Source organism: Galeopterus variegatus, unplaced genomic scaffold, assembly GCF_000696425.1.
Source record: "Galeopterus variegatus unplaced genomic scaffold, G_variegatus-3.0.2 Scaffold5119, whole genome shotgun sequence".
Classification (NCBI taxonomy): domain Eukaryota; kingdom Metazoa; phylum Chordata; class Mammalia; order Dermoptera; family Cynocephalidae; genus Galeopterus; species Galeopterus variegatus.
The window spans coordinates 73,100-91,782 of record NW_007731230.1 but is presented as its reverse complement, the minus strand read 5'-3'; the positions used below and the strand labels follow the sequence as shown (position 1 = coordinate 91,782).

General features: G+C 37.3%; 1 protein-coding gene across 1 annotated transcript in view; it reads left to right on the top strand.

Moving 5' to 3' along the window:
- Window positions 1-18,683, top strand: part of AGK (acylglycerol kinase) — a 113,649-nt gene that overhangs the window by 72,435 nt on the left and 22,531 nt on the right. Inside the window, exon 9 of the mRNA XM_008588953.1 lies at window positions 7,066-7,135. Within this exon, the coding sequence (XP_008587175.1) occupies window positions 7,066-7,135 (70 nt within the window). The remainder of the gene's footprint in view (window positions 1-7,065; window positions 7,136-18,683) is intronic.

The following is an 18,683-nucleotide window of genomic DNA, read 5'->3' as shown; positions in this document are numbered from 1 at the left end:
GCCTCGCTCAGCCAGTGAGCGGGAACCGGTCTGTATGTGGGATCCGAACCCTCGGGCAGAAGCGCCGCCGCGCTTCCCAAGCGGCGCACTTATCCAGTGCGCCACCGGGCCGGCCCCTATTTTTCCATGATTTTAAAAAAAACTTTTATTTTAATCGACACATTGTAGTTATACATCCTTATGGAGACAATCTGATGTTTAGATATATATATGTTGTATAATGATTGGGTTAGGGTAGTTAATATATCCATCACTTCATGTATTTATTATTATTATTATTATTATTATTATTTTCAAAGATGACCAGTAAGGGCATCTTAACCCTTGACTTGGTGTTGTCAGCACCACGCTCTCCCAAATGAGCTAACTGGCCATCCCTACATAGGGATCCGAACCCGTGGCCTTGGTGTTATCAGCACCACACTCTCCCAAGTGAGCCACAGGCTGGCCCCTCATGTATTTATTATTTCTTTAAGGTGAGAACATTCAAAAGCCTCTCTTCTAGCTACTTCGTTGTGCATGTATACCACATTTTAAAAATCTGTTCATCTGTTGTTGGACACTTAGGATGATTCCATATCTTGGCTGTTGTAAATTGTGCTGCAATAAACATGGAAATGCAGATATCTCTTTCACATACTGACGTCATTTCCTTTGGGTACATACCCAATAGTGGGATTGCTGGATCATATGGTAATTCTATTTTTAATTTTTTGAGGTTTCTCCAAACAATTTTTCATATTGTTGTGCTAGTTTATGCTCCCACCAACAGTGTGCAAGTGTTCCCTTTTCTCCACATCCTTGCCAACACTTGTTTTCTTTTGTCTTTTTGATAATGGCCATTCTAACTGGAGGGAGATAGTATCTCATTGTTTTGATTTGCATTTCTCTGATGATTAGTGATGTTGAGCATCTCTTCATATGCCTGTTGCCCATTTGTATGTCTTTTTTTGAGAAATGTCTATTAAGATCCTTTGCCCATTTCTCAACTGGGTTATTTGTCTTTTTTGCCTTTGTTGTTTAAGTTCTGTACATATTCTTGATATTGAGCCCTTGTCAGATGTATAGTTTGCAAATGTTTTCTCCCGTTTTGTAGGTTGTCTCTTCACTCTGATAATAGATTCCTTTGATGTGCAAAGGCTTTTTGCTTGATGTAATCCTATTTATCAATTTTTGCTTTTCTTGCTTGTGCTTTTGAAGTCTTACATATAAAATCCTTGCCCAGCCCCATGTCATGTTTTCTTCTAGTAGTTTTATAGTTTCAGGTTTTATGTTTAAATCTTTAACCATTTTGAGTTGGGTTTTGCATATGGTGAGAGTTAGGGGTCTAGTCTCATTTTCTGCATATGGATATCCAGTTTTCCTAGCACATTTATTTTTATTTTTTTAAATGTTTTTGTTCTTTTTGAGACTGGCTGCACTGCACTCAGCCAGTGAGCGCTGTGAGTGAACCGGTCATCCCTATATAGGATCTGAACCGCGGCGGGAGTGCCGCTGCGCTCCCAGCGCCGCACTCTCCTGAGTGTGCCACGGGCTCAGCTCTAGCACATTTATTGAAGCACTGTCTTTTACCCAATATGTATTCTTGGCACCTTTGTCAAAGATCAGTTGGCTGTAGGTACGTTAATTTATTTTTGGGCTCTCTATTCTGTTCTATTGGTCTATCTTGTCTATTCAGGGTCTTTTTTGGTTCCATATGAATTTTAGAGTTGTTTTTTCTATTTCTGTATTAATTCTTCCAATCCACGAATACAGGCTATGTTTCTGTTTATTTGTGTGCTCTTTAACTTCTTTCTTCAAAGTTTTATAGTTTTCATAGTAGAGATCTTACACCTCCTTGATTAAATTTATTCCTAGGTATCTTTTTTGTTTGTTTGTTTTTTGTAGTTATTGTAAAAGAAATTGTTTTATTGATTTCTTTTTTAGATAGTTTGCTGTTATTATATAGAAATGCTACCAACCTACTGACTTTTTATGTTGATTTTGTATCCTCCAACTTTACTGAATTCATTTATTAGTTCTAACATTTTTTGGGTGAACTCTTTAAGGTTTTTTATATGTAAGATCATGTCATCTGTAAACAGGGACAGTTTGAACTCTTCCTTTCCAATTTTGATGCCTTTTTTAGTTTTTTATTCTGTCTAATTGCTATGTCTAGGAATTCCAATACTATGTTGAATAGAAGTGGTGAAAGTGGGTGTCCTTGTCTTGTTCCTGATCTAATAGGTTCCATGATCTTTTTAAAGTCCCCTCATATACAAAAGTCAATCCCTTTCCTATATACTAAGAATGAACAAGTGGAATTTGAAATTAAAAGCACAATACCATTTACATTAATATACCCCAAAATGAAATACTTGTCCGTATTAAGATCTATATGAAGAAAACTGTGAAACCCTGATGATTGAGGTCAAAGAACTCAATAAATGGGTGGATATTCCAAGATTATGAATGGGTAGATTCAGTATTGTCAAGATGTCATTTCTTCCAACTCGACCTATAGATTTAATGTACAATCCCTGTCAAAAACTCAGTAAGTTATTTTGTGGATATTTACGTATTGATTCTAAAGCGTATATGGAGAGGCAAAAGATCCAGAATAGCCAGCACAATATAGAAGAACAAAGTTGGAGGACTGATACTACCCAACTTGAAGACTTAAAAATCTACAGTCATCAAAATAGTGTGGTGATGGGGAAAGAATAGACAAATATATTGATGGAACGAATAGAAAGCCCAGAAATAGACCCACGTAAGTACATTCAATTGATCTTTGACAAAAGAGCAGAGTCAATACAATGGAGCAAAAAAGTCTTTTTAACAAATGCTGCTGGAACAACTGGACATCTATATACAAAAATATGAATCTAGACACAGACCTTCCACCTTTAATAAAAATTAACTCAAAATGCACCATACACTTAAATGTGAAATGCAAAACTATAAAACTCTTAGAAGTATCATAGGAGGAAACCTAGGTGATCTTTGATATGGTGATGACTTTTTAGGTACAATACCAAAGGTACAATCTTAAAGAAATAATTGATAAACTGGATTTCATTAAAGTTAAAAACTCTGCTTTGTGAGAGACAGTGTCAAGAGAATGAGAAGACATTCCCATTCGATGACATGGGGAAAATATTTGCAAGATTCCTGATAAAAGACTGTTATCCAAAATATACAAAGAACTCTTAAAACTCAACAATAAGAAAACAAACACCATAATTAACAATGGGCCAAAGAACTTTAACTGCCACCTCACCAAAAAAGATTTATTGATGACAAATGAGCTTATGAAAAGATGCTCAATATCATATGTCATGAAGGAAATGCAAATTAAAACAATGAGATGCCACTACATACTTATAAGAATGACCCAAATCTGGAACACTGACAATACCAAATGCTGTCAAGGATTGGAGTGAGTGGCAGGAAATCTCACTCATGCTGGTGGAGTTGCAAAGTGGTATAGTCACTTTGGAAGACATTTTGGAAGTTTCCTATAAAACTAAATATACTCTTATCATATAGTTTGGCAATTGCATTCCTTGGTATTTACCCAGAGGAGTTGAAAACTTAAGTCTACACAAAACCCTGCACAAAGATGTTTATAGCAGCTTTATTCGTAATCACTAGGACTTGGAAGCAACCAAGATGTTCTTCAGGAGGTGAATGGATTAATAAACTCTGGCACCTCCAGACAATGGAATATTATTTAGTGCTAAAAAGAAATGACCTATAAAGCTATAAAGAGACCTGAAAATTGTGTTAGTCCATCTCTGTTGCTTATAACAAAATACCCGAAACTGGGTAATTTATAAAGAAATAAAATTTTTTACATTTTCAGAGGCTTTTTTGCAGTTTTATTTACCATAATAGGATTTCCCACCCTCTTAACACTGTCACAGTGGGGATTTAGTTTCTAATACATGAAACTTTGGGGACACATTCAATCCATATTAGAACCTTAAATACCTAATATTAAGTGACAGAAGCCAATGTGAAAAGGCTACACACTGTATGATTCTAACTATTTGACATCTGCAAAAGGCAAAACTGTGGAGATAATAAAAAGATCAGTGGTTGCCAGGGATTGTGGGGGAGCATTAGAAAAGGCAGAGCCCAGCGGATTTCTAGGGTGGTGGAAATACTCTGTATGATACTACAATGGTGGATACACGTCATTATCCATTTGTACAAACTCATAGAATGTACACTACAAAGATTGAACCCTAATGTAAACTAGGAACTTTAGGTGATAATGATATGTTGATGTAGGTTCATCAGTTGCAACAAGTGTACCACTCTGGTGGGAGATGTTGGTAATGCACGTGGGCAGGGGGTATATGGGAAACCTCTGTACCTTACTCTTAATTTTGTGGTGAACCTAAAACTACTCCAAAAAAAATAAAATCTTAAAAAAAAAGTTAAAAAAAACTAAAGTAGTCCTTTCAGACTTAATTCTGATTAAGTAAGCATTAGGGAAGAGCTGTTAGTTTCTCTTCAATTTAGTTAATGTTAACATGGACCTTTTGCGGCAATTCTTTGTCATCGTTCATTCTAATCATATACTGACCCTTGTGCTCAACTATTAATATTCATTCATTTGGGACAATTTGAGTATCAATAAAGCTAATTATTGTTATGTATTGAAACATATCAAATACATATTTAAATCTTTGAATGAATTCATAATGATACTAAGAAAATAATTAAAAATGAAAAACTCATTGGCCACTTTGGGATAATACTAGGGAATCAACTTCTTATTTTGAAAATTGGTTAAGAAAAAAAAAAGACATTTATTCAGACTTTTCTTATATAACATATTATGGGGTATCCAAGTTATTGATGAGGGAAAGTTTCTCTTTATAGACCAGATAATAAATTAGAAGGAATAGAATTAAAACATCATCAGTTTGCAACTGGTTAATTAATAAATCCTAGTTGCCACCTTCACAAAAAGAGAGATAAGCTGATATTATGTACTTCCTGGTGGAAATACACACCCACTACATGTGGAGTATTTTTGCCCAAAACTCAAAGCTAAATCTGAGATAGATTTTCTATTCTAGGGACAGATTTTCAGGAGATACAGGGAACAGAAATGCATTTTCATATCATGGAGATACAATCTATAAAATCCAAACCCTCAGAAACTCAGACAAACTACCCATTTCTTCAGTAAGTAGGAAAAAAGAAAAGGTGAGGGAATCTATAGTTTAGAAGACACTTGAGATATACAAGCCAGTTGCAGTGTATACATCTTATTTGGATCCTGATTTGAATAAACAAACATATATATTGGTGTGTGTGTGTGTGTGTGTGTGTGTGTGTGTGTGTATAGGTTGGAGAATAATTGAGGAAAGTTGAACATTCACTAAATAGGAGTTGATATAAAAGAATTATTTAATGTTTTGGGTCTGATAACAGTGTTTTATGTTTTTTAAACAAGAGCTTTTGCCTTCTCTCTATAAGGAACTATTTATGGATGAAGTGTTAAGATATCCAGAATTTGCTTTAATTGATACAGGGTAGGGGGCAATGAGTGGGGGATATGAAAGGAAATAAGATTGACCTTGAGTTGATCATTGTTGAGGTTAGATGAGGAATTTGTAGGAGTTCATGGTACTCTTTTCTGTACTCTTTTATACGCTTGAAGTTCTGTAGAATAAAAATTTATTCGGTAAATGTTGAGTGACTATTATGTGCCATGCATTGTGCTATGTGTAGGTTTTATATTGGCCAACAAGTGGATGTACATCGTCCTTAACCTCATGAAACTTTTGGTCTCCAGGAGGAGGCAGATAGTAAAGTAAATAAAAATATATATATATCATAAGTTGTGATCTATTATGAAGGGAAATGAGCACAGTTCAGTGATAGAGAATTATGGGGAAGGACCCACCTCTAGGCTGGCTCAGGTAGGGCTCTCTGAGACAGTGGTATTCCAGCCCAGATCTGAAGGGTGAAAGTAGCCAGCCATGCACAGAGGCTGCAGATAGGTTACAGGAGGGGCGGACAGGCTGGACAAGGAAGGGCTTGATGCAGGTCCTTTCATTCTCTCTCCTCTGAGAGCAAATATCTTATTGTTTAGCCACTTGTTGATTTAATTTTTCTTTTGTTGACTATCTGTTGTGTATTTATGTGTGTCTAACCTTGGATCTAATTAAACTATGAACTCTAGAACTGTTTCTAAGCTTGGCATACTTTCACATGTCCTGAATGGACATCAATAATACATGCCTTTTGATGAGTACTTTTTTACTTATAGACTTTTCAAAAGACTATCAGAATGTAGATAAGAAAAGCCTTGTGTCTCTGAATAAAAGAAACAGCAATTAAAATGAAATACATCCTAGTAATCCTCGAAAATAAGAGAAATTTGTCTTGGGTTCTGGTTAATCTTTTGCTAAGGTAACTGCAGCAAAAACTGTCCTTTAGTTACCCTTCTGGCTGTTCGAGTATAAAATATTGTTTTGTTTTGTTTTTAAGTGCCTGAATTTCTTACAGTGAATAAAGATGTTATTTATTTAAGTAGCATATTTTCCAGTGGTATGTCTGAATCAGGCGCAATATGGAGACTCAATAAATGTTAAATGAATAAATGATTTGTACTTTGTATAAATTTCTCTTTGCGGAAGCCTCTTCGAGTCTGCATCGAGTCCACTGTATTTGTATTTTTTTTTTTCCTTTTTGTCTTATTTTTTACTGACCGGTAATGGGATCGCAACCCTCGGTGTTGCGCCCGCACCGCGCTCAGCCAGTGAGCGGGAACTGGTCTCCACATGGGATCCAAACCCTCGGCGGGAGCGCCGCAGCGCTCCCAAGCGGCGCACTCTCCAGTGCGCCACCAGGCCGGCCCTGTATTAGTATTCTTTTATGCTCTTTTGTTCTGCCTTCTTAGACTATTTTGAAGGACTGGTTCTTTTTCCTGACTCATCTACTAGTACTCTGAGCAGGAGTGTGCGTGCGTGTGTGCGTGTGTGTGTGTGTATGTGTGTAGCAGGGGGAGGTGCTGCTTATTTCTCACAGCATGATCATTTCCTTGTCATTCTGTTTTAGACATATTACAGATGCTACCCTTGCTATTGTGAAAGGAGAGACGGTTCCACTTGATGTGTTGCAGATTAAGGTAAATCTTTTCTTCAGATTTTGAAAAACTATCAAAGTAATACATGCATACATGTGAAAGAAAAGGAACTGTAGTAGTTCAAATGAGATTATAATGAAAACAACAGTCCCTCTTTCTTTCCTGTCCCAAGTATTACCAGAGAAAAATAATTTTATCTGTTAATTCTAGTTTTTATTACTAATTAATATGCTTATATTTCACTTTTTTAAAAAATTGTGGTAAACAACACATAACATGAAATTTACCATCCTAACCAATGTACAGTTCAGTAGTGTTAAGTATATGATGCTTTTTGATTTATCAGTTGTAGACCTTATCTCTTGACCTCTTTGTTATACGAGGGGTCTTCAGAAAATTCATGGAAGGGGCTGGCCTGTGGCTTACTTGGGAGAGTGTGGTGCTGATAACTCCAAGGCCACAGGTTCGGATCCCTATATAGGGATGGCCAGTTAGCTCACTTGGGAGAGCGTGGTGCTGACAACACCAAGTCAAGGGTTAAGATACCCTTACCGGTCATCATTTTTTTTTTTTTAAAGAAAGCTCATGGAAAGATTTGTATTATCTTTCAATTCAGTTTTTCCACAAACTTTTTGAAGTACCCTTGTACATTACGGTTTTTTTTATATCTCCTCCCAGTATAGTTGAGTCGCTATTTTTATTTCTTCTGTTGATTACCTTTGGACCATAAATAATTCACCTACCTCATCTGGTTGTTTTGAATATCAAAAGAGCTAATAAATATAAAGCACTTAGGACAGTGACTGATTTTGTCTTACCTGTTTATATGGTGGCCACCTCTTTCTCTCATGCTTTGCTAGAGGTGAAACTTTTCTTGTATCCCATCTCTCCTTTGGAGTGACTTGTCTTTTATTGGAATTCAGGTTATTTGGTTGTCTTGGAATCTTAGCTCTCTGATGGACTTAAGAAAAGTTATGATTTTATAGATTATCTGTCTTTTTCTCATTTTTAGGGTGAGAACAATGTTTTTTGTAGTTCCTACACTGTAGGTGGGAACAGCACTTCCCATTTTTCTATTGCGTCGTCTAATATTTTCTAATTGGTTTGCAGAGGAACTCATGAATTGTTTTAGAAATATATTTGCTAGCTATGCTCACTGAAAGCTTAGAAGCAATGACAGTCAACAACAATGAGCATATCTGGCACCCAGATTTTGGTCTCTGAATACCATTCCCTCATAAAAATAACCAGGATGCTGTGAAGAGATAGCTTTCAGAAGCAGCACAAGAACAAGGCAAGGAAGAACTCAAAAACTGATGGGGACATCACAAAAGATATGGGAGTCTACCTGATGATGTCCTCTTTGGCAATTTTGGGACAGTTTGAATATCAAAAAGAGTAATAATACTGATGGATTATAATGCCTTAAAAAAAAATTAAGAATCTATGAGTCCATAGTGATATTACAAAAGAATTACCAGGTTGTAAATGTAGAAGGAATGATAAAATAAGAAAATTACCATTTTGCAATCACTGATGCAATAAGTGATTCAGGTAGAAATCATCAATGGCTGCTAAAACCATTGGATAAAAGGTTGTTGGGAAACAAATATCCACACTGTCTCAAAATTTCTCAGGTTACTTAATAATTAAAAAGGAAAAGTATATCTTTGTAGCAGAGAAATCTAGCATATGCCACTTTATTTAAATAAATGGGACAAACTAATATTATCTGCCTCCTGATGTGATAGAGTGAGAAAGATACAACATCCCCTATGTAGTTTCTTGCCCTAAATGTTAACTAATCTGAATCTAACTGAATCTAATCATTGGGAAATAATCAGACAATTCCAAATTGTGGGACATTCTAAAAACAATAATTGATCTGGCCTCTTCAACGCATGTCAATGTCATGAAATCCCAAAGAAGGTAGATGGTCTGTTTAAGATGAAGGGAAACTAAAGAAATATAACTAAATCCAATATAAGATCCTGGATTGGAAGAATGAGAAACATTGCCAACCATAACAAACATTATTGGCACAATTAGAGACATTTTAATATGAACTATAAGATATCATATATTGATGCTAGATCTCTTGAGAGTGACAGTGGTGTTATGGTTATGTTTGTGCATGTCCTTGTCCTTAGGATATGCATGCTCAGATATTTGGGGATGACGGGTCATGAAGTGTGCAACTTATTTACAAATTGCACAACACTACAGAACATATATACACACAGCTGAGTCTAATATGGGGAAAATGTTGGAAGTTGGTGAATCTAGGTGAGAGGTATATATGGTGTTCATTGTACTATTTATATGTATTTTTGGTTTGACATTTTCCCAAAATATAAATTTGGGGTCGGGGGAAGAAGGTTTCATACTTACTCCCAATTCTTGATCAGGATCCTCCCTTTAAAAAGAATTTAATTCCTAGAAAACAGATATTCTCACTTGGGCAGTAGTTAAGTAGCTATTTCTTCTTCATCTAAACTTTTCTTTGGGGGCTAGGGGTGGAAATTCCTAAAAAGACAGAGCCATGAAGTTAAATAATGCTATAAATAGTGAGCCCCATGTACTTTATCAGATTTGGCTTTAAAATATACCAGCTACATTTAGGATGAGCATTTTATATTCTTTCAAGCTTCCTGATATTTGGGAAAGAAGGGTCAACAGTGTGTCATGATTCTATGTGCATATTTACAATTGGCAAACCTGTGAACTTGCAGCTTGTTTGCCTTTTCTTTTCTTCATGCAGTGATGCCTGGCTCTCCATCATGACTTCGCTGGTCATGATGAAAGTGATTTAAACTACAGGTGATCTTTAGGCATATAATAAAGCTAAATTATTCCCACAAAATGGAAGGGCCATGGTGAAAGGAATTCTAGCCTAGAGATTGGTATCTGTGAAGATATATAAAAATACTGCTAGTACCAAAGGAGGTGAGCCAGGATACATCTCTTAGTAACTGAGTGATTCACTGTTTCTTATATATGTGTTAGAAGTAATACATTCCAGAGTAATTAGAATTTAACTGGAAATTCTTGCTGTGCTGGTATTTGAATGTCTCTTGTCTCCTTTATTTTTTTCTTCCAAATATACCAATTTCATGAATTGATGAATCTAGTACCAAATTTACCACAGGCTCTGTACATTGATGACACAGCCCAGGAAGCAGAAACTTTAAATCAGTTCCTAGAAAATATGTGTAGCAGCCTCTACAGTGGTTTCTGAGGAACCCAGCTAAGTTGAATTCATCTTCTCCTTTTTCCTTACTTCTAGAAATTGCTTTCAGAATATGGAGAAAAGCATTATAGACAAAGCCTGATATCATAAGTAATACAGATAAATCCTTATATCAAATTCTTCTTTTAAAGAACAACCCAAACCCTATTAAGCATATAACTGAAGATTCTCCAAAGATAAAAGAAATAGTCCCTGGAAGCTATAATCATGCCTTATGTGAGTATTTAGCTTTTTACATTGTTCAGTGTGTGTTCACATCTCATTTGAACTTCCAGCTTGGTGAGGAAATCAAGATGTTTATTAGTACTCCCTTTGACAGATTAAAGAAAAAAAAAATAGGAATCTGGTTATATGACTAGCTGTGCTGGAGACAAATGGAATCTAGATATTCTGTCTCACAGTCTATTGATTTCTCCACTTCTGCTTTGTCCACGTGGTATCACACTGGGCACTGTTTCGTGATTTTTAAAGGGCAGTTTTCCCCATATAGACATCTTTAATGCCTAGTACTTGACTTTAAAGCAACTACTGAAAATATTTATGGAGTTCTTTCTAGTTTTTTTCTTTTTGTTTTTTTAAACCGGACTCTTCGAACTTGCCATCCAGAACCAAATAATGTGTGTAGAGGAGGTGGTGGGGAGTTAGAATATCTTTCTTTCTCCATCTGTCATTCCTGGCTAATCATATAGATTCCTTCTTTGTAAACTCTGACTCCGATCATTCTTTTATGATGATTCTTGGAGTTGCTTCAGAATTCCTTCAGGGCTTCTTCTACCTTGTTTCTTTCTCTTAATCTAGGATCTCTAAAATTCCTAGATTAAACACTAGATAGGAATTCCCAGATTCCTATCTAGTTGATAGGAATTTTCTTTTCATTGTTTCTTAATCCTTTACTGCAACTGGCTCTCCCTATTATTTTCTTCTGCAAACCACTAGGCCATTTTCTCTCAGGGATTTAGTCTTTCCAGGGAAGTCAGTGAACTGGGGCAGCACATCTTTTTGCTGTTAAGATCTAGCTGTGTGCTTGTCTTTCTGTTTTTGTCTTTGTTTAACTGACCTACGCATCTCATAATCTGACTACCTGCCCAGGCTTTCAATGGGCTAAGATACTGTGGTACTTTTTCTATTGGCTTCTACTTTGTCCATCTAATCTTGATTATTTTTGCTGTGCTTGTGTGTACCCCAACAGGGACTAGTCTTTCCATTACTGACTCTAGGGGCTCTTATGAATCCTGACAGCTCCATCCCCATCTGCTTGTTAATTTGGCTTCTACAGATCTGTTCACAGACATTATTCCTTAATTGCTTATTTCATCTTGTCCAGAGCCAATCCCATCTCCTGATAGGACATAGCACCCTGCATCAGTGAACCTTGAGGTTACAAGGCTTTTCAATTAATTCTAACAGAGTGTTCTTAAACTTCTTTCCCCCAAATAAAGAAAAAACAGTGTTAGAGCACCAGTCAGCAAGACTTGAGTACTTATCTCAGCACTTCTTGCCTTCACTACATGCTTTAGAACAGCATTTCCCAAGGAATATTAGTTATGCAAAAATGTCCTCCCAGAGAAGGATTGCAGAGTTAACAATTCAGGAAAACTGTATATTGTATTTCTCCTTTTGGAAATTATAATGTACATGAATCTGTGAAAGACTCCAACAAGAACTGCAGTAAACATAACTTGTTTCAAACCAAATAAGTTTGGTATTTCCCGACTTATTTCACCATGGAATCTTCTGTCATCATCATCATCATCATTCGATGTAATACTTTTTAACATTTCCCCCATGAAACATTTGGGGAAATGCTGTTGTGGACGCAGCAAACTCACATAGTGTTGTTTCTCTCCCTTAGGCCAGAATGCTTTTCTTGTCTCCTTTCTCCAGTCCTCTCCCAACATTTCCCAATCTAGGTACCTTATGGTCTATATTTTAAAAATTATTTTTAAATTAAAAAAATATCTCAAGACATTTTACTTAACATCAACATTAGATGATCATTGTTTTCACCATCTTTATGTTCTCTGCTTCTAATTAGGTTAGTGTTAGAGAGAGAGAAGGAACTTGCATCTTCTAAGGCCTGCCCAACGACCCTAAGAGAATCCTGCTTCTCTCTCAGGTTACAGGCACCAATGAAATCCACGGGTAACAGTAATTCAGGTGTTCTTGTTGCCTCCAAACCAGGGTTCAGACCAGCACAACCATGACTTGGCTGAATTGTGAAGTTTGCTAGGTTTGTTATCTTTCTCTTGCTCCACTTCCTCACCTTTCAGCCCCTTACTCCGATACATCTTGTCCTTTCAGCCTTTTAAAAAAAAGTCTTTTTTTTTTAAAGATGCCTGGTAATGGGATCTTAACCCTTGACTTGGTGTTGTCAGCACCACGCTCTCTGAAATGAGCTAACTGGTCATCCCTATATAGGGATCCAAACCCATGGCCTTGGTGTTATCAGCACTGCACTGTCCCAAGTGAGCCACGGGCCAGCCCCCTCAAATTTTTTTATTTTAATTGACACATTGTAATTGTACATACTTACCGGGTTGCAGTCTGATGTTTTGATACATATATATATGTTGTATAATGATCAGGTCAGGGTAGTTAATGTCTCCATCACCTCATACATTTATCATTTCTTTGTGGCAAAAACATTCAAAAGCCTCTCCTCTAGCTATTATGTAATGTACAAAACTTAACTGTTAACCATAGTCACCCTACTGTGCAATAGAACACCAGAACTTATTCCTCCTAATTGTGATTTTGTACCTGTTGGCCAACCCTCTCCCTGATTTTCCTTACCCTTTTCCCCTCTCCAGTCTCTGGTAACCACTGTTATACTCTGTTTCTATAATATCAACTTTTTGGTTTTTAAAAAAGGTTCCATATATGTGTGAAATCATGTGGTATTTCTGTTTCTGTACCTGGCTTACTTCACTTAACACAATGTCCTCCAGGTCCATCCATGTTGCCACAAATGACAGGATTTCATTCTTTTTATGGGCTAAATAGTATTGCATTATGTATATATACACACCACATTTTTAAAAATTTTATTTTTATTTTTTAATTTTAATTTTTTAAATTCTTATTGAATCATAATTGATTATACGTATTTTGGGGGTTCAACATTGACATATGTTGATCAAGTAAATATTACTAGCACATATATTGTTAGAAATTGTACTTACTTTTTATGCCCCTTGTCCAATCTCCCCCTATCCCCGTCTCCCTCCTCCCTTCCACCTCTGATAACCCTAGATTTCTTCTCTCCTTCTGAAAGAGAAATGGTTACTCTGTTGATTTGTTGGCTAGATGATCTGTCCAATGCTGAGAGGTATGTTCAGGTCCCCCAACATTATTGTAGAGCAGATGCTTCTTCTGTCACTCTGGAATGGGCTTTGTGGAGAGTGACATCCTCTTTTCTTAATCTCTGCTGGTGACTCTCCTTGTGTCAATGCACTCCAGTGGCTGGTGGACCATCTGCATGGTGGTTGTGATGTCTAGCTGCTTTCGCAGTAGCCGTGGTTGTTGTGGTGGCTGTGGTGGGCCACCCACATGGAAGTGATGTTTTTGGCATGCTCCTTGGCGTTGGCAGTGTGCCTGGTTGTGGGGGGCCACATTTTTTTTTTAATCCATTCATTCGTTGTTGGACACGTAGGTTGATTCCATATCTTGGCTGTTGTAAATTGTGCTGTAATAAACATGGGAATGCAGATATCTCTTTCACATACTGACTTCATTTCCTTTGGGTATATACCTAATAGTAAGATCACTGGATCATATGACAGTTCTGTTTTTAATTTTTTGAGGAATCTCCAAACTAGTTTCCATAATGGCTATAGTAGTTTACACTCCCTCCAACAGTGTGCAAGTGTTCCCTGTTCTCCAGATCCTCACCATCACTTGTTTTCTTTTGTCTTTCTGATATTAGCCATTCTAACTAGAGTGAGGTGGTGTTTCATTTTTATTTGCATTTCCCTGATGATTAGTGATGTTGAGCATTTTTTCATATGCCTGTTGCCCATTTGTATGTCTTCTTTTGAGAAATGTCTACTAAGATCCTTCATCCATTTCTCAGTTGGGTTATGTGTCTTTTTGCTGTTGAGTTGTTTAAGTTCCTTATATATTCTGGATATTAAGCTCTTGTCAGTTTGCAAGTATTTTCTCCCATTCTGTAGGTTGTCTCTTCACTTTAAGTTTCCTTTGGTGTGCAAAAGCCTTTTGGCTTGATATAATCCCACTTCTCTACTTCTTTTATTGCTTGTTCTTTTGAAGTCTTAATTATGAAATCCTTTCTCAACCCCATGTTGTGGATTGTTTCACCTGTATTTTCTTCTAGTAGTTTCTTAAGTTTTGGGTTTTACATTTAAATCTTTAATAATCAATTTTGAGTTAATTTTTGTATATGATGAAAGGTAGGGGAGTCTTATACTTCTGCATGTAGATGTCCAGTTTTCCCAGCACCATTTACTGAAGGGATTGTCTTGTCCTCAGTATGTATTCTCATCACCTAGGTCACAGATCAGTTGGTTGTAGATGTCCGAATTTATTTCTGGGCTCTCTAGTTTTTTCCATTGTAGGTACCCTATTTTTTAAATGTTGGTCAAAGGGTACAAAGTTGCAGTTAGAGAGGAGGAATATGTTTTGAGATCTGTTGCACAGCATTTCAACATACCTAGGAGAATATATTTCTAATGTCTCACCACAAAAATAAATAAATAAATAAATAAATAAATAAATAAATAAATAAATAAATAAGCAAGCAACAGGGGATGGCTTGTTAGCTTAGTTGGTTAGAATGCAGTGTCGTAGCACCAAGGTCAAGGGTTCAGGTCTCCATACTGGCCAGCTGCCAAAAAAAAAAAAAAAAAAGCAAGTGAGGGGATGGATGTGTTTGTGAGCTTGATTTAATCATCTCACATTGCAAATGTTTATCAAATCATCACACTGTACCGCATAAATGTTTTCAATTATGATTTGTCAATTAAAATATTAATAATTAATTAATTAAATTTGTTTTAAAGTTTATATTAGCCCTAACCATCCCTCTGCTTTGCTGCCTCCACCCATTGCACAGTTGCACCTGCTTTGTACTTTCATAATACTCTATACGTATCTTTGTTATTTGAGCCCCCACATTGTATTGTTATTTGTGGTGTCTGTATCTATATACTCCTCCACTATACTTTGAGCTCCTTGAGGGCAGGCATGTTTTATCCCCAGTCCCTAATACATATTTCTTAATGCTAATTCTGTGAAAAAAATGAATGACTAACTAAACAAGTCAAAAGCCTATCATATAAAAACTTACCATACTGTTACACTTCCTTAGTGGTTTTGTTCAGGTGAATGTAAAGTGGAACTTAATTTAGACAATGCTTAGATCCAATATTTTGTTCAGTTCCAGATGGCAGAATTAAGAAGAGCATTGACAGACAATAGTGGGGGGTAGGTAAGGGCGTAATGTCATGGAGGAACAATTGAAAGACTAGATATTTAGCATGGAGAACAAAAGTCTGAGGGCAGACAGTAAGCATGTTGAGGTAGGGAGTGCATTAGCTTGTTCTCCAGTGTGCCCTCAGCCCCCAGCACGCTGTCAGGCTCAGCAAAGGAGTTCAGTAACATTTGTTGGGTGAATGAGTGAAAACACATCTGTCATCAGATACTTGAGAAGCAGCTATTGTGGAAGTATAGTAAGAGCAGAGATATTTTTGATTCAGGTAAATACTTTACAAGGTTTTCTGTCACTGAATTTTATGATTTACAATAGTAATTTTATTTATTAATTTTATTATAAATTGTATTTATTTGCTATTATCACTCACTGGGCTAGGAGATGAGGATACAGTGATGATAAACATTTATACTCCAGTAGGAGATCACGTGAAGCAGTTTGTGCATTAAGCAAAAGGTGACCCTGTTTTCGGAGGTGGAAGCCAAAGTTCAGGAGTTAAGCAACTTGCCTAAGATTTCTTAAGTTTATGTGAGGATTCTCACTTCAAAACAATTAGTTCTAAGTTACTGTGCCATTTTGTAAAGGTTTAGGGATCAGCATATAACATTCCTAAGAAATAATGTAGCCTTTAAACGGTCACTTATACTTTGTTAAAATCATCACTTATCATGTTCAGAAATATTGGAGTCATTCTTGATTCCTCACATGAAGTCAGTCAGGCAAGAAATCACATTGGCTGTGTCTTCAGAATATATCCAGGATCAAGCATTTCTTCTTGCCTCTAATGTTACCACCCTAGCCCAAGCCACCTGCATCTTTCATCAGGGTTTTTACAGGAGTCCTCTAACTACTGTCTTTTCTTCTGCCCTTGCCTCCCCACGGGTTATTCTCAACACATCAGCCAGTGTACGGTCATGAGTTACTGTGTGTCGCTTCTCTGATCAAAGCCCTTCAGTAACTTTCCATCTCTGAATTAAAACCAAAGTCATTCAAAAGCCTTCAAGGCCAGACACAGTCTGGTCCCTGTCATCTCTCTGGCCTTATCTGGGTTACTCATGTACTTCAGATCTGTGTTCAGATGTCACTGTATCAGTAATATCTTCCTTCACCTCCTCAAATCAATTAATGGTCACCACTGCTCTCAACATCTTTGGACTATCTGTTTTTTCATCCCACTCTCCCCTCTTCCTACTGGCTCTAGCTCCTCTGTTGCTGTTGCATAGAAGAAGGATTAGAGAAAAGTCTTTTGACTTCACAGCTTGTATGATAGTTCCTTCATGGTTGCTGAGGCCCTGGTGCTGTCTGTCTATGGGTTCACGTGTGGCTTCTCTGGGGTGCCTCCCTGTGACATGGTTTTCTGATGCTGGAGGTCTGTTCTAGCTCCCCCTCTTTCTGCTTCCTCCCTCAGCTCCCAGGCTTGGTGCCCTCCACAGACTCCTACTCCTTGGGTACTGTGGCCCCTGGGCCAGATTGTTAGATGGGGTTCTGTCAAGATGACTCAAAGCCCTGCTTTCTTCCATGGTATCCATTGGGCACCCAGGAGACTAATATGTCCTTGCCGTGCCAGCTGTGACTTGCCTCTGTGCTCCACCAGCTCTCTCTAGTTCCCTTTTCTCTTGCTTAAGCAGGTACAGAGAGTGGAAAAGAAAGTCTACCGCATGAGTAGATACCCAACAGAGCAATGAGAGGCCAGCATCTTTTTCTCATAGGCTTCTCCCATTTGTGTGTGATTCTAGAAATCTCTCGCTTGGTTTTAGCATAGTGGGAACAGGGCATAGTGGGAAGTGGGCTGGGGAAAAAGCACTCCCTTCCTTAAGGGGAAAGAAGACTTTGTATACTTTCTCAAGGCCAGCAATTCCTGTGTCAAGGATCCTTCTCCAGTTCTCAGTCTGCTTACACTGTTGTGATGGGATGATGGCACAGTAGAAATTGAGCTGGATGTGTCCCTTCTTAGCAACTTCTGTGGAGTTGTGTCTAGCATGTGGCCACTCTCTTCAGAATGTGGGGGTCTTGCTGCCTGTTGATTCTCAGCTCCAGGGGTTTAGCTGCAATTCTGAGTTAAGGGAAAATCCTATTCAGAATCCTGGTACATATATTATTTGTACTTTAAGGGAGGGTCATTGGTGGAGTCTGAACTCTTAGGGATACTGGCTCTATTGTGTATTTTTTTATATATTGCTTAATTCACTGATTTATGAGATTATAATATGCAGTATTTGGCTATAAAGCATTAGACTAAATCTGAATCCTCTTTTATTCTTTTTTTTCTGTGATGAAACAAAAAATTATTAATTTTATTAAACCTCAAGTAAAACTATATTGCCATTATCACATTTAAACGGATATCATCAAATATGTAGTTCAAATGTCCCTGGTTGCCTCAAATTTTTGTTTTGTTTTGCTTTCTATTTGTTTTGTTCTAATCATGATCTAAAGGAGAGATACACAGTACATTTGGTTGATATTTTTCCTTCTTCTTTTTTTTTTTGACCGGTTTGGCACGGTGTGTTCTGCACCACGCTCAGCTAGTGAGCACACCAGCCATTCCTATATAGGATCTGAACCTGCAGCCTTGGCACTACCAGCGCCGCACTCTCCCGAGTGAGCCGCGAGGCCGGCCTGATATTTTTCCTTCTTAAATCTCATTTAATGCCACTCTTTTTTAGTCTTTTGTTTGTTGGAAAAAAACAGAATAACCTAAATTTTGTCCCCCCCCACCCCAACACACACACACACCTGAGACTGTGTGTTACACACCCTCCTTGTTTTGGCCTGGTGGAATGACTTCTGATTCATCATCAAGTCACTGAGCTGCACTGAGGGGCCTTACGAAGTTATGTGATTCCCACTATTCTCAAAGCTCATCTCCCCACCTTGCATGGGGCCTCTGC